Source organism: Mastigoproctus giganteus, chromosome 14 (genome assembly GCF_048544385.1).
Source record: "Mastigoproctus giganteus isolate SK-2022 chromosome 14, ASM4854438v1, whole genome shotgun sequence".
Classification (NCBI taxonomy): domain Eukaryota; kingdom Metazoa; phylum Arthropoda; class Arachnida; order Uropygi; family Thelyphonidae; genus Mastigoproctus; species Mastigoproctus giganteus.
In genome coordinates, this window is record NC_143588.1 from 33,011,503 (window position 1) to 33,025,900 (window position 14,398).

The 14,398-nt window shown below is 34.9% G+C and overlaps 1 protein-coding gene across 1 annotated transcript in view; it reads left to right on the forward strand.

Moving 5' to 3' along the window:
- LOC150075056 (band 3 anion transport protein-like) overlaps nucleotides 1-14,398 on the forward strand; it is a 934,629-nt gene that overhangs the window by 387,024 nt on the left and 533,207 nt on the right. Inside the window, exon 7 of the mRNA XM_090388866.1 lies at nucleotides 11,406-11,457. Within this exon, the coding sequence (XP_090244992.1) occupies nucleotides 11,406-11,457 (52 nt within the window). The remainder of the gene's footprint in view (nucleotides 1-11,405; nucleotides 11,458-14,398) is intronic.

Genomic DNA, 14,398 nt, shown 5'->3' on the forward strand with positions numbered 1-14,398 from the left:
TCAATGTAGGCTGTATTCGGGTTGCAGCGCTTCTTGTAAGCTTGCTTTATAACTGTGGCATCTGTGGTTAATTTCTCCTTGCATCCTTTCTGTTGTTTGGCCATTATGTTCTGGCTCTCCAAGTGGTCTGATATTTTTTTGCTTAGGATCTTGTACATTGTTGGTAAACAGGTGATTGTATTTTGCCTGGTTTCTTTGATTTTGGTCTTTAGGCTTCAGATATGTGATTCCTTGAGTGAGAAACTTTGGGACTTCTCTGGGTGCCTTATCATCAGGTGAACTGCTCTGTTAGGTATAGGTGTGCGTGTGCGTGCGTGCGTGTGTGTGTGTGTGTGCGTGCGTGCGTGCGTATGCGTGCGCAAGTGACCTTTTTGTACCAGTAGTTGTGGATGTTATTTTTTTCTGGGTTTCACCAGTTGTGGCAGTTACCGATCGACTGTTTACTTCTTCCTCCCGAATATCCGACTCGCTCATCTTTTGTATGTCCTTGGTTTTCTTCCATTCTAGTTCTATCCAGGGGGGGGGGAGGTTTGTCTGTTATGTCTTACTTCATTGCTCCATATGTTTCCCCAGAACTCCTTGATTGTCTTCTGCTTGTGTGGTGTGTTTCAGTCTTTCCCATCTTCCCCGAGCCTCCTGTAGAAGGCTCTTTGCTCCTCATCAAAGATTCGTTTGTTTATTTTTCTCTAGGAGCCCTCTTTGTATCAGCATAGTCTCTTGCTGATTTTGACGAGGTTCTGCTTCAGTGTGTGTCTAAGTGTTCTCTGATTTTTGATCTTGTGTTTGCTATGGATGCTGTCTGTCTTAAGGATTCTCTTTAATTTTCCTATCAGTTTCTTACTCCTATTACACCGTTGGTACTGGGTCAATTGGCCTATCTTGACATTTAATTCTTCTTCTTCTTCTTCTTTTAGTTTGTTTGTTTGGTTTTTAGGAGCATTAGCAACTAAGGCTATATTGCTCCGGGGATATGCGGTGGTCATTTCCTAACCTTTCCACATCCTCCGTATTTGGTGGTCACGGGCTCGAACCCCGGTCTAATCAAGAAGCATGTGCTATGCACTCTGCTCCTGCCCACCTGGCTACGGTGCCGCCCTTCTTTTTCTTCTAACTACTGCTACTACCATTACTACATGTTGTTGTTGTTGTTGTTGTTATTTTTGGCGCAAGGGCTGCTCAGGCCATATTGTGCCGTTAACTACATGTCAAACAATTAAGAATTATATAGAAATACTGCCTAAGAAATGCATGCTTCATTGTACTTTAGCTCTATTGCAAGTGAACCTAAAATACAATATAGTATGCATTTCTTAGCTAGAATTTCTTATCTGCTAAAAGGAAACTTCTTACAATCCAGTTTAAACCTTTTCCTCTGTAATTCACATTTATGGCTGCTAGTTCTGTAATCATACTTAACAGAAAAAATTTCACCCTCATTTATTTTACTTTTATCTCCCAGAGCCTTTTACACCTCAATGAAATCTCTTCTGAGGTGGCTACTTTTCGAGATAAGAGTCCAAGTAGTCCCCACTTTTAAAAAAGAAATTGAAAATTATTGCTTGCTTTTAAATTTGCAAGTGAGCATTTCATTTTTCACACATACATGGAATATGGTGTACAATATTAAAAATATTTGTAGTTGATAAATAAACAAAAATATAACTTTAGATGTTGCAAAATTAGTAGTGCTTTATAATTAAATGTTTGAGAACCAGAGAAACCATTTGCCGAAAATGGGAAAATTAGTTTTGATATGGATTTCTGGCCAGCATGCTAAGGGAGTTAATGTGTAATGTGAATTACATTTTAATACAGCTGTAGGCTAAGAGCATGTTCAGTTATTTCAAGGTGCATGAAGAAAATTGCAGATTTTTGGCAGATTTTTTGATAAATTTAAAGGACTAATGGGACGACATTTGGAACATTGTATTCAGTTTTGGAGGCAACATGTAAAGAACGGAATTAAGATTCATGATAGGTACAAAGTCAGACAAACCAGCTGGTGAGAATAGCAAAAGTATATATGTATGAGGAGAAACTACAAAGGTATTTGTTACAGACTAGGGAAACCAGGCATAATTTTGGTGTGTGGATTGAGAGAGCGAGAGCATCTGAAATGGAACTCAAAAACCGGGGAATATAATTTCAAAATATTGAGGGAAACTAGTACATTGGACATCATTTTGTTGGCTAAATCATTTTATTTTATTTTTTAATTATTTATTTATTTTTTGTTTTGGCTGATGCATCAAAAAGCTTGGCATCCTTCCTTTGGTTTTTTTTTTTTTTTCCTTCTGTGTGTACTAATTTATTTGATTGTTAATCATTCAGTACTTATATCCAGTTAGCAGGGATTTACATACCATAGAAATTATTAGGGGGCTTGGATACATTGCCAAAGTCTTTGTCATTGATGACACAGGGCTGTGCACGAAGAAGTTACATAATAAAGCTTTGATAATAAAGGAAAAGAGCTTGTTAGGTCCTAATTTTTTTTTCTAGAATCAACTGACTTCTTCTGGGAAATATGCTGCTTGGAATTTCAGTTAGAATGTGAACTTGGTTTCCAGTACAATAATCCAACAGCTTTGAAAGACTTCAGCTTCCTGTGGTTTTGAATAAGAAATCTTGGGTAACTAGGGCCTTGTTCTAAGAGTGGGACTGCCATGGGTCAGAGAAGTCATTGCAGATTGTTTAAAATACTGTTGGTCACCAAAATGAGGTGGAAAAGAAGAAAAAGAAAAGAAGGTACTTTGTTTTGACAGATTTGTTCATGCATTGAGAGGAAATGGAATATTTTGTTGAGTGCTTAAATAAGGAGATATTCTGCAGTGGACTTGGAGGTTCTGCTGAATCAGTGAGAGGAAGGCAAAGATGCAACTAACTCTAGATTACTTTTGGAAGAAGAAGGATTGTGTTCCAGAAATTTATAGCCCTCATCTTCTAGATTTTAAATTCCTGGTACAGTGACTTCTTAATTTATGTGAGGGTTTCATTCCAGAATGTCTCGCACAATTTAAATTCATGTATAATGTAAATAATCACCAAAAAATATGATAATAGGCCTATGAGAGTAACTCTCACATATAGATATGTTACCCTGCCAGTATATACCATTCATTTTCCTTGGTTGGAAGGCTGCACTCTCTAAAGAAAATGATGTGCAACCAAAGAGATTCATTGATCTTTATTATTTACTTATTTTTTTTGTACAGTAAGAAAAAGTATGTTCACTATAACCATCATATACAGTACAACACAAACAACAATTGAGAGAGAGGAAGAGAGATTGTGGTTGAAGGTGGCCTTAGACAGATGAAAGGGATCAGCATGGTCAGATTCCATTCCCTCGGATTTGGACCGGATAAGTGGGGGGTGTCATGCTAACCCGGGAAGTGGAGAGTTCACTTGACTGCTCCCTTGAGCCCTTGTAAAAGGAATCCAGAGTTAGTTGTTTTGCATGTTGCCTCTTTTGCAACAACTCGTAGTAGCAACCAAGTTCTTGTGTAAGTTTAGAGCTTTGCTGAAGATTAAGATCGTCATCAACTAACAGATTTAGGCATTCATCTATAAGATTTAATGATTTCGATATTCCTTTCACTCTCAGACTCCATTCTCCTTTAACCACTTGGGCTTTCACTTGCTGCTGTACCTGCATCCTCCTCTTGAATGTGATGGTGCCCCAGTGGAAACAGATCTTCATTTGACAATTCTTGATGATGCAAATCAGTTAAATTATCAACATCAATTGCCTCCACTTCAGTGAGCCCTATCTTTTTAGCGAGTTTCATGCATTTGTCTTTAGCTTGTGCATAATCTTCATCGATATTAGAGCCTTTGAAGGAGCTGCTAAGATCAGGACAAACTTATTCCACAAACTTTGAATACAGTTATATGGAACTTCGTGCCATGCAGCATCAATGAATTTTAAAGCATCTTTTATATTGAAGGGTCGCCAGTATTGCTGCATTCTCATCTGTTCATGGTTGCTTGTGTCAACTATAGATCAGTCACGATACACTTTAGATACTGAGCTTTTTAATCACATGTTGGTCCATAGGCTGGAATATTGAGCTGCTATTAGCTAGGGAAAAATCAATCTTGATATTGAAACAGACATCAACAATACTGGTTGGATGGCTAGTGGCATTATCAAGAATTAGTAAGATGTTGAATGGGATTCTTCTGCCTTGAAATACACTTCCAATTCACGTTGTAACTGAGATCCAATTTAACTTCTGAAAATAACAGCCGTCATCCGCCCTTTAGGGTTTGTGTACTAGTACACAGGCACGTACAACCTGGGTGCCTCCGTAGCCAGGTAGGCAGGAGTAGCAGTGTGTCACACACGCTTCTTGATTAGACTGGGATTCGAGCTCGTGCCCATCAAATATGGAGAATGTGGAAAGGTCAAGGAATGATCACTGCATATCAATGGAGCAATATGGCCTTAGCTGCTAATGCAGCTAAAAACCAAAATAACAAACAAACAAATGTACAACCTGTTGTAACCTTTAAGGGCATGAGGGTTTTGATAGTGTTAAATGCACAAGTTTCAGTTTATGACCCTCCATATTAGACCAGCTTTTTAGGCCCTCCATATTAGACCCTATTAGACAAGATTTTGACCCACCAAACAGAAGTGTTAGCTGATCTTTTGCCACCTTAAAGCCAGGCACATCTTTTCAGCAATGGAAATATAAATGTGATCAGGCATTTTTTTCCAATATAAACCTGTTTCATCAAGGTTGAATATCTGTTTGGGTATGGAAACATAAAGCAACACGAGAGGACCCCCTCTCGTGTCGCTTTATGTAAATATGGTTACTGCATGTTATTTTAAATTTGTGTAATTTAAACATGCATAAAGTAAGAAGTCACTGTATATCCTTCAAGGAGTAAACCGATATATGTGTTTAAATCAAAAACCAGTAAAATCAATGTTGCATTTAAATCAGTAAAATTATCATTAAACTAGTTTTAGCTGGTGTTTATTTATCTGAAAAATAGCGCTCTACTTGATTACATTCCTCAAACCATCATTGTAACATGCATCTCTATTGCTTCATATCCACTATTTCCTTGTCTGTTGCATTTTTAAACATTTTTAATAATTTTAATTATTATTAAAATTAATATTTTTTTCTCCCTCCATACTTCACTTTTAGGAATGAAAAAGATGGTATACTAAGTAAATAAAAAAGAAATGGTTCTTTTAATTTTCTTTTTTCTTTATTTCATTTTTTTTTTTTTTTACATAGAGTATATATTGTATTTAAATGATATGTAAAAACAAAGAATAAATCAGTGTAGGCTGATTTATTCTTTGTGCAAGGTGAGGTTATTTTTTATTGGGCATTGTTATTAAAAATGAAAATTGTTAGATCCTAATGGTATTTATTTTGAGAAGTTTTATTGTATAATATTAATGTATGTACAGTCTGTTCAAATATAGGAAAGCTATACAAAACCTTTTACTCTTGGATTCATGATGAAAGCTTTACACTGTAAATTTATTAAAATTAATTACTGCTTTTATACATCTTTATATTTCTTTAAAACATTTCACTTATGTGAAATGTTTTTAAGTAAACAAGTTACTGGTTTATTAAACACTTTATATAGGTAAGTAAGTAGCACATACTTGTTCAAATATATGATAATGAAACTGCTAAATATTTTTTAGTGGTTTCATTATCACATATTTGAACCACAGTAGTGAATATTTTTTAATTGCATACCATATTTAGTAAACATGGTATATAATTTAATCCAATATATATATATATGAAATATAATATAAATATGAAATAATATATGAAATATTATATATATATGCATGCGCGCACACACACACACACACACACACACACACACACACACACACACACACACACACACACACACACACACACACACACACACACACACACATCACAGACTGACAGAAATATGTATATACAGTCATCCTTTGATTTGCGCCATTCTGCTCTTGTGCGGTGAGTTTTGCTACCTGCGCGATTTTTGTTTACAAAGCTTCAAAAATAGGAAATCCTATCCTGTGTTAGGATTTTGAGAATTTATTTAATTTTTTTACATGATTGAAGATTTCATTAAAGGGGAAACACATTTCGCCATAATAATGTACATTTCCACAGAATTCCAGCTATCAGTATTATTGCAAATGCAATAAGATCGAGTTTACTACCCATTTATAATTAGATTGCACTAACTAAAAAGCTGAATAAACTGGAAAGAGAAATTTTTTTTATTGTTTTATGGTCGTGACTTCCAGAAATGTGCTTTAGAAAAATATCACAATGGCGTTCAAAACTGATTCCTGTAACGAAACATAGCAATAAACAGTGTTGTGTTTTTTCCACTTATTTTTGAAACAACTTCCTAATTCGGGAACTCCATTCTCAGTTTTCCTATGTTAGCTGTTCAAACAGAATCTTTTACTGGTTCACACAATGTAAAGTGTTTTAATCGGTAAACCTTGCTTTTGCTGATTTAATATTTCTTGTCTATATTAATTTGTGCCTAAAATGAAGAAAGCTACAACAAAAAAATTTTAAATTTAGAGGATAAAATTAAAAATTGTTAAGCAGTTAGAAAATGGCAAAAGGTTTGTGCCTTTGGCCAAGAAATACAGCATAAATGAATTTATCATTCGATGAATTAGGAAAAATTTTGAGAAAATTAAAAGTTCAATTATCCATTCAACTTCATTGGCTGCAAAAAGCACTACAAAAGTGAGAAATCCTTTAATAAAAAAAAACTGAAATTGAAAACTGAAACTGAAAACTTACTTTCTTTTTCTGGATAGAAGATCTTAATCAAAAAATAATGCTTTTTTGTTCAAATATTATTTGCACGGTAAATTTTTAATCGCTTACAAGAAGGTCCATCCAGTGCAGACATCTTTCAGGCCAATAAGGGTTGAATTGAAAATTTAAAAAAAACTTCAGTCTTCACAATCTAAAATTAATGGGCAAAGCATCCAGTGCAGATACGGAAGCTGCTTCTTTGTATCCAAAAACTTTAAAGGATGTTATTGCGACTGAGGGCTATCTAGCAATCAAGTGTTTAATGCCGATTAGCGGCTTATTTTGGAAGTGTATGCCAAGCCCAATGTTAATTTCAGAAGAAGAGAAACCGCCCAAGGTTTCAAAGCTGCAAAATGTAGGTTAACATTTTTTGTTATGTGGCAATGCAGAGGGTGACTTTAAGTGTAAACTGCTTCTAATTTATATGTCAGAAAATCCTTGTGCTTTTAAAGGAATATGAAAAAGCTACTTACCAGTTAACTGGAAATCTAGCAAGAAAGCCTGGATGACAGCTAAAAGCTTCGAGATTTGATTTTTTAAATTACTTTTGCATCGAAACAAAAAGATATTGTCTGAAGAAGAACATAGCATTCAAACTCTTCCCATTCATCCTGCCCATTTGTCTGATCTGCACCCAAATATGAAAGTTACCTTTCTTCCAGTGAATACAAGTTTGTTAATTTAGCCAATGGACCATGGTGTTATAGCTTTCTTCAAACTTTATTACCTAAGAAGATCTTTTTTGCAATTGGTAAATGCTACTGATGGAATAGGCAGTGTTTCAATTCGAGATTATTGGTGGAATAAAAAAATTCTTGATGCTGTAAAAAAATATTAGTTCTGTTGGGGTAAAGTTAACCCATTACCAGCCATAATTTAATTTAAAAGAAAAACGCCATTTTCTCGCTTAATATCAGCTAAAAGCAATCAAATGAAGACATTGTAAAAAAATTTTATTCAAAAAACTCCCTGGTTACAGAAAAAATTGTAACCAGGGACATTGGCTGAGAATAAGAAATATTTAGGATATTAGACAAAGGGAAAAAAAAAAATTATTCAAAACCAAACAATGGTGTTTTACACTAACTATGTATCAAACATATAATAATAAAAAAGTAATTTTGTGTGAAAGGGAACAAAACATATCATGTAGGGGTACATCATATTTGTTGCAAAGTCTCTTTGTTTTTTTACCACATAAAGCACATCTTCGTTGTGTCGTTATTGGAACTACCAAATGTCCATTGCCATCAAATCTCACATCCAAGCTCACTCGTACACCTAGAAGTTTAGAAGTTTAGACTTTTGTGGACCCGGCCTTTTTGAAGCAGAAGAAGTTGTTTTAGAAAGGTAGGCCAACACTACTTTCCTGCGTACATCCAGAAGCGATACATTTTCTTGAGAATTTGTAATTTGATACAATCTCCAAGTGTTGACAATGCATATCCAGGAGTTGTGTAAATAATGGCCACCATCATTTTTTTGAACGAATTCTGATTCTATAAAGTGAAACTTGCTTATCTAACATGTCCACTCCACCCATATGTGAATTTTATTCTTGTATGACCTTTGGTATAGGAATTTGAATTTGCTTTCTGTCTTTACGGGAGTAACGTCTAATTTGTCCTAATGGCTCAATGCAACTGTAATTAGTGGAAAGTGAAACCGGTTTATTATCATTCCATTTTAGCACAAGTACTTCATTTGATTGGTCGAATCTATAATCAAAATAGCCCTGATTCTTCTCTTTTTCGAAAAAAATTTGCTTGCTAGAAATCAAAGGACCCTTTGTGTTCAGTTTTCTGTGTTCAGTTTTCTTGGACTGTTCCGGTTGCTGTCATTCTCAGCTCTCTAAGGTTCATGGCCGGTGAAGAAATTATCGAAAAGCAGTTCATGTTTTTTATATTGGTCAGCAGGTATTGATGAAATTAGGTTTGTAATAACTCGAACTCCCAACGAACGGTCCCTCCATTTTCTCACTTTTGCCACAATATGTTTCAAAATTATATAAATAACCGCTTGAACTGCATAAACACCAGAGTTTGTAACCAAATTTGATTGGTTTTCCACACATAAACATTTTTGCAGAATGTCGTCCATAATATCGAATCATCATTTCATCTATTAATAAATGGGCGTCAATCATACCAAATTTTAAAAATTTTGCTTTAGCATATCAAAATATGGTTGTACTTTGAACATTTTGTAGTTTATATCAAGGTGTGAATTGTCCACTAAATGGAGATACTTTTTTATTTCTTTAAATCGTCTTCTTGGCATGGCATTGTATGCTAAAGGTATACGAGCATCCGGGGCTTGTTCCCAATACATGTCCTCTTTTGGAAGTTTGTGATAACCACTAAACAATAGAACCCCAATAAAACTTCTCAATTCATCGGCACTAAGCAAAAAATTTGGGCAATTTTTTTGTTGTGCGTACAATGTGCTTTGCTCTACTATATGATCTATAATGCCTTGAGAGACAAACTCTTCAAAAATTTCAACTGCTGTTTTACCGTATAAAAGAGATGTAACATTTTCAAAATTATTTTGGGATAAACTGTTCGTCTCAGTGTACTATATTTGATTCTTTGTCCACTCTGGTGTTTTTCCTTTTATGTGACTTGTTTTTGCAACTGTTTGAGAAATTGATTTTTTGTATTTATTGCGAGTTTCTGATAGGCTTGAAAAGCTTTCTGATGTATCTTCATTATGCAGAAGATGGTTTGTCACTTTACACAGCTTACGTTTTTTTACAGCCAGTGCGTCGTCATCGCTGCTCAATTCAGATTCATCATTTATAGGTGTAAACAACTCTAGGGTACCTGCAACATCTTCCACTTCTTCTCCTTCAAGATTATTTTCTTCAACATTGGATTGGAACATCAACATCGTCATTATCCCTGTCTTCCTAAAATGCAGGATCCGCAAACATTTCCTCTGTCTCTTTTGTAGTTAGATATTTTCTAACAGTGTACTTTCCACCACTCATGGCTTTGTTATATAATATTTTTACAAAGGTAAACTACTAAAATTTCGTTTTGACGCGAGAAACATCCAAGTGCTTGCTGATGTTATTTTCAGCCAATGTCCTAAAAATGGAACATCAACATAAATAACAAATTTGCAATAAATAATAGTGTAGGTGGCTTACCCTTTTAGTTGAATCACAGAAAGCAACTATTCTAGAATATATTTCTAGAGCCCTTATAGTGTTTGAAAAAACAGAGAAACTTTTATACACTTATCATTCTTATGACACACACATGCTTGAAAACGAAAAATTTGTAAATGCTTTCTGTCCTAACTTTTTGTATTTCAGCGCCATCTGACAATAAACACTGTGATTATAGATCAGTTTCAAACTACTGTGCTGCTTGTAATCCAGTTTTCTGCATTTCCATTATTTTTATTTTCATTAAAAGTTGCATCCCATAAATGGGACAATGGCTGTTAATGGGTTAAGAACTCAACAGTGAATGCAGTGTGGAAAAAGCTATGGCCACAAAGCTGCAAAAGAAGCCTTGTTTGAAATTCTGGAGATAGTTGAGATTGTGAGACTTGGCAAAATGATTAGCTGAGAGGGATTTTAAGAACTGGAACCAGCAGATATCACAGAAGTCCTTGAATCTTATAGAAACAATTATCAGTGGACGATATTTTTTCACAATGGGAAGAAGATAACAAAAATGATAAAAAGGAAGAAGATGCACACAAAAATTTGACCGCGAAGAGACTACCTGAGATTTTAAGACTTGTAAATCAGCTTAGCCAAGAAGCTCTGGGCATGGATCCTAATTTGGAGAGTAGTTTAAATTTTCACAGAATCTAATCATTAGCTTTAGGTCCTTATGAAGAAATTTATAGAGAAAAACAGTATGCTTCTAAGCAAACAGTTTTAACTAATTTTTTCCAAAAAGTGCCGGATACTGTTGTAAGTTTGTCACAGGAAAAGTGACAAAGAAGCAATGAATTTAGATTAAAAATCTAGAGGTATGTATTAGCAAGATTAATTATAAGATATGTTTGTAATTGTTTTCTTTTTTCTTACCGATTAAAATTAACCCCAGGGACTCACATCTGGTGAGTTTGGGCTTGGCACACCCAGGGTCCTGAGCTGGATATCATCATTCTTCTGTTTCTTGATGAATCCCCTCTACTTCTGACTCTTGTTTCTCTCTCTCTCTCTCTCTCTCTCTCTCTCTCAGAGTAATTCAGAAATTTTTTTTGGCTGGTGCAGCATAAGCCTCAGGCTTCCTTGCACCATATGGCTAATGATAATAGTAATAATAATAAAAAAAGAATACGATTTTTTTCAATTTAATTTTTTTTTTGGAACATTTTTTTGTGTACAGGTACGGAACCCTCATTTTGTCATATAAACTACATTTCACGTTGCTCAGATTCAGACTGTGCGGTGTTTTCCCAGAAAGTAACCCCCGAGCGAATCGAGGGATGACTGTACATTTTTATTTAAATTTTTTTGTATATATACCTATAAGTATCCTTTCTACCATGCAGCTGAGCAACCTGCTTGAATGATATTGAAATAAACAAATATATAACTTTTTTTAGGTGAAGAAGCAGAACACGAAGAAGATACAAAGAAAAAATCTCAGAAAGACAGGCAAGTTTGATAGATGTACACAATGTATTAAGATAAGAAAAAATTATACATGTTAAATATTAAATAACATTTAACATAAATGTTAAATTCCAGAGCTGCCAGAGCGGGTCATGGAGTCTTGCCAATGATATATAGGAATTTTGCTAGTAGAGACAAGGGGGTGATTATCCCCTTGTATACGGCAATGGTCAGGCCACACCTTGAGTACTGCATACAGGTCGGGAGGTCTCTTTTTAGGAAGGATGTTGAGTTGCTAGAATGAGTACAAAGAAGGGCAACAAGATTGGTGAGAGGAACAAAGGGGGAGCTCTTTACCAAGAAAGGCTCAAGTCCAAAAGTTGCAGCATATGGAGACTAGGCACCTGCAATGTGTTATGATTGACGGGTATAAGGCCTTGAATGGTTTGATCAGGAGCAATGCTGATGGGATTCTTTCTCTTGCTCAGATTAAAAACCTGGCAGAGCAAGATTCAAATTGAGGAAAGACAGTTGCAGAATAGATGTTTGGAAGTTTGCCTATAGTCAGCAGGTAGTTGATTTCTGGAACAGAGTTCCACTTGTTGTTGGTGGAAGTTGATAGCTTAAATAAATTTAAGGCTGAACTAGACAAACATTTGGAGTAAATGGATGGGTGAAATGGGAAGGTGTTTTTTTTTTTTTTTTTTTTATTTGGCTGATGCTGTATAAGCTTGCTTTCTTGCATCATATGCCTCATCTAATGCTAACATAGAAATTACTGAACTTTGCTAAATTTATAAAGACAATAGCTGCATGAAAACTTCATTAATGGAAAACTCAAGGGGACTCAAAAATTTAGATATTATTTTACCAAGTTTAATAATAACAGATACCAAATGGGCGGCCGCATGAAAGTCTAAAATCTGATGTTATTTATTTGAATGTATGTAGAATTTCATCCAAGTCCAATCATTCTCTAATAACCACATTTTCAGCACTTTCTGTTTACGTTGTTATGTTGACATAATTTTTAATAAGCATTCTGTTACCTCTAGTATGTTAGATAAGATTAGGTGCTAGCCACTACACACAGACACAGACACACACACATATATATATATATATATATATATATATTTTTTTTTTTTTTTTTTTTTGGCTAATACCTCATATATATATATATATATATATATATATATATATATATATACATATATTTGAATAACGTTTAAATGAAAGCTTCCGTTTCCACGAAACGGAAGGGTACAGCATACATCAGAGGAAGCAAAAAGCATATTCCTCTACATGATGCTTGAAATATAACCATACAAATAAATTAGAATAAGGATAAAAATAAAATAATGCCAGCAGTATGGCAAGACAAGAGCAATAAACATTTAACCTAAATTAAATTAAACCAAGCAGGGAGGGAAGAGAGGGGTAATAAGAGTAAAAATATTGCAGCAGAAACTCTCTAAAATAATTTAGAAAATCTAAATATATGAATAATAATTCATTGAGTTTTAAAAGCCAATTAAATAGAAATTTAACGGTGCCCCCTCTGACGGGCACCAGGTCCAAATTTATGTGAAATATCACCATCAGTGATAAATATAACAAGGGATTTTGGTGTATAATCCATACCCTTTAGAGGAAAGGCTAAGCTGGTACTTGCCTATGTGATACTACAGGATGATGATTTGGTCTGTTGTGCTACTGCAAGTTTGCTTATAAAAAGCCCGAAATAGCCAAAACTGTTTTGAATTCCACAGAAAAGTTTCAGATTTTCCTTTGCTTTTCTTTCTTTTGCTTCCCGTATTCCCTTTTTTATGTATTGTGACTGATATCTCTAAAATAAGAGATGTCTTTGTTAACAGGAGAGATTGTTTCTACACTTAAATTGAAAGAGTGTAATAATATTTGCTGATGCTATCAAGGCAATGTTAGGTGGGTCGGAAAACTGCTAGCTTGGAGGGGATTGACACAGATTGATAGATTAGCAGTAGTTGCAGGAAGTACACATACTGATAGATTAGCAGTAGCCGCAGGCAGAGGTGGAAGTGATGCTTGCACTGCTTCTATTGCAATGTGCAGCAGTCTGAAAAGTGAGGTACTGGGGATTTAAAGGACTTCTGGGAGTCATCATGGAACAAGTAAATACATGGGCTGTGTTAAGATAACTAAGAGTAAGAATAGGTGCATGCATGTACACCAATGCTAGGAGTATAATAAATAAATTTAATGAATTTGTGGTGCTGGTGAAGACATCAAAGGCAGATATTGGGATTCAGAGAAGTGGTGTCACCTTGAGATAAGGAATGCAAAATTGGACTTTGGGGAGTATAATGTATATAGCAAGGATAGACAGGATAGAAAAGGAGGAGGGGGGTTTGTGCTGTTAGTTGAGAAACATAAACTCTAAGGCAGTGCATCCACTTGACATGAGTGGACAGTGCAATTTTGAGTCAGTGACATAAGCACTGAGAAAGCAAAATTGAGATTAGGAGTGTGTTATAGACCAAATGACTCTGATGAATACAACGAACAACTGTACAGAGAAATAGAGCAGTGCAGTAAATCAGAACGTCTTATAATGGGGGATTTTAACTTCCCAGATATTGATTGGAACTTGCGATTTGGTCATTCATGCACTAGCAAGACTTTTGTGGATTTATTCGATGATGGTTTTCTACAGCAGGACGTTCAAAAGGCAACCAGAGGGAGTAATACTCTCGATTTGTGATTAATCAAGCATTAAGAATTTACAGCAGTGATTAATCAAGCATTAAGAATTTAGAGATAAATGAACCCACACAGTTTACTGATGTGGGATATACGTAAAGATGTAACTACCATCAGGGATAAAGGGAAAGGTTTTTTTTCTTTTGTAAAGGTGACTATAGTGGTCTCAGATTTTAAATTCTACACAGTGGGACCAACTGTTGATGTTACTAACAGCAAATTCTAAATGAACAAATTCCAA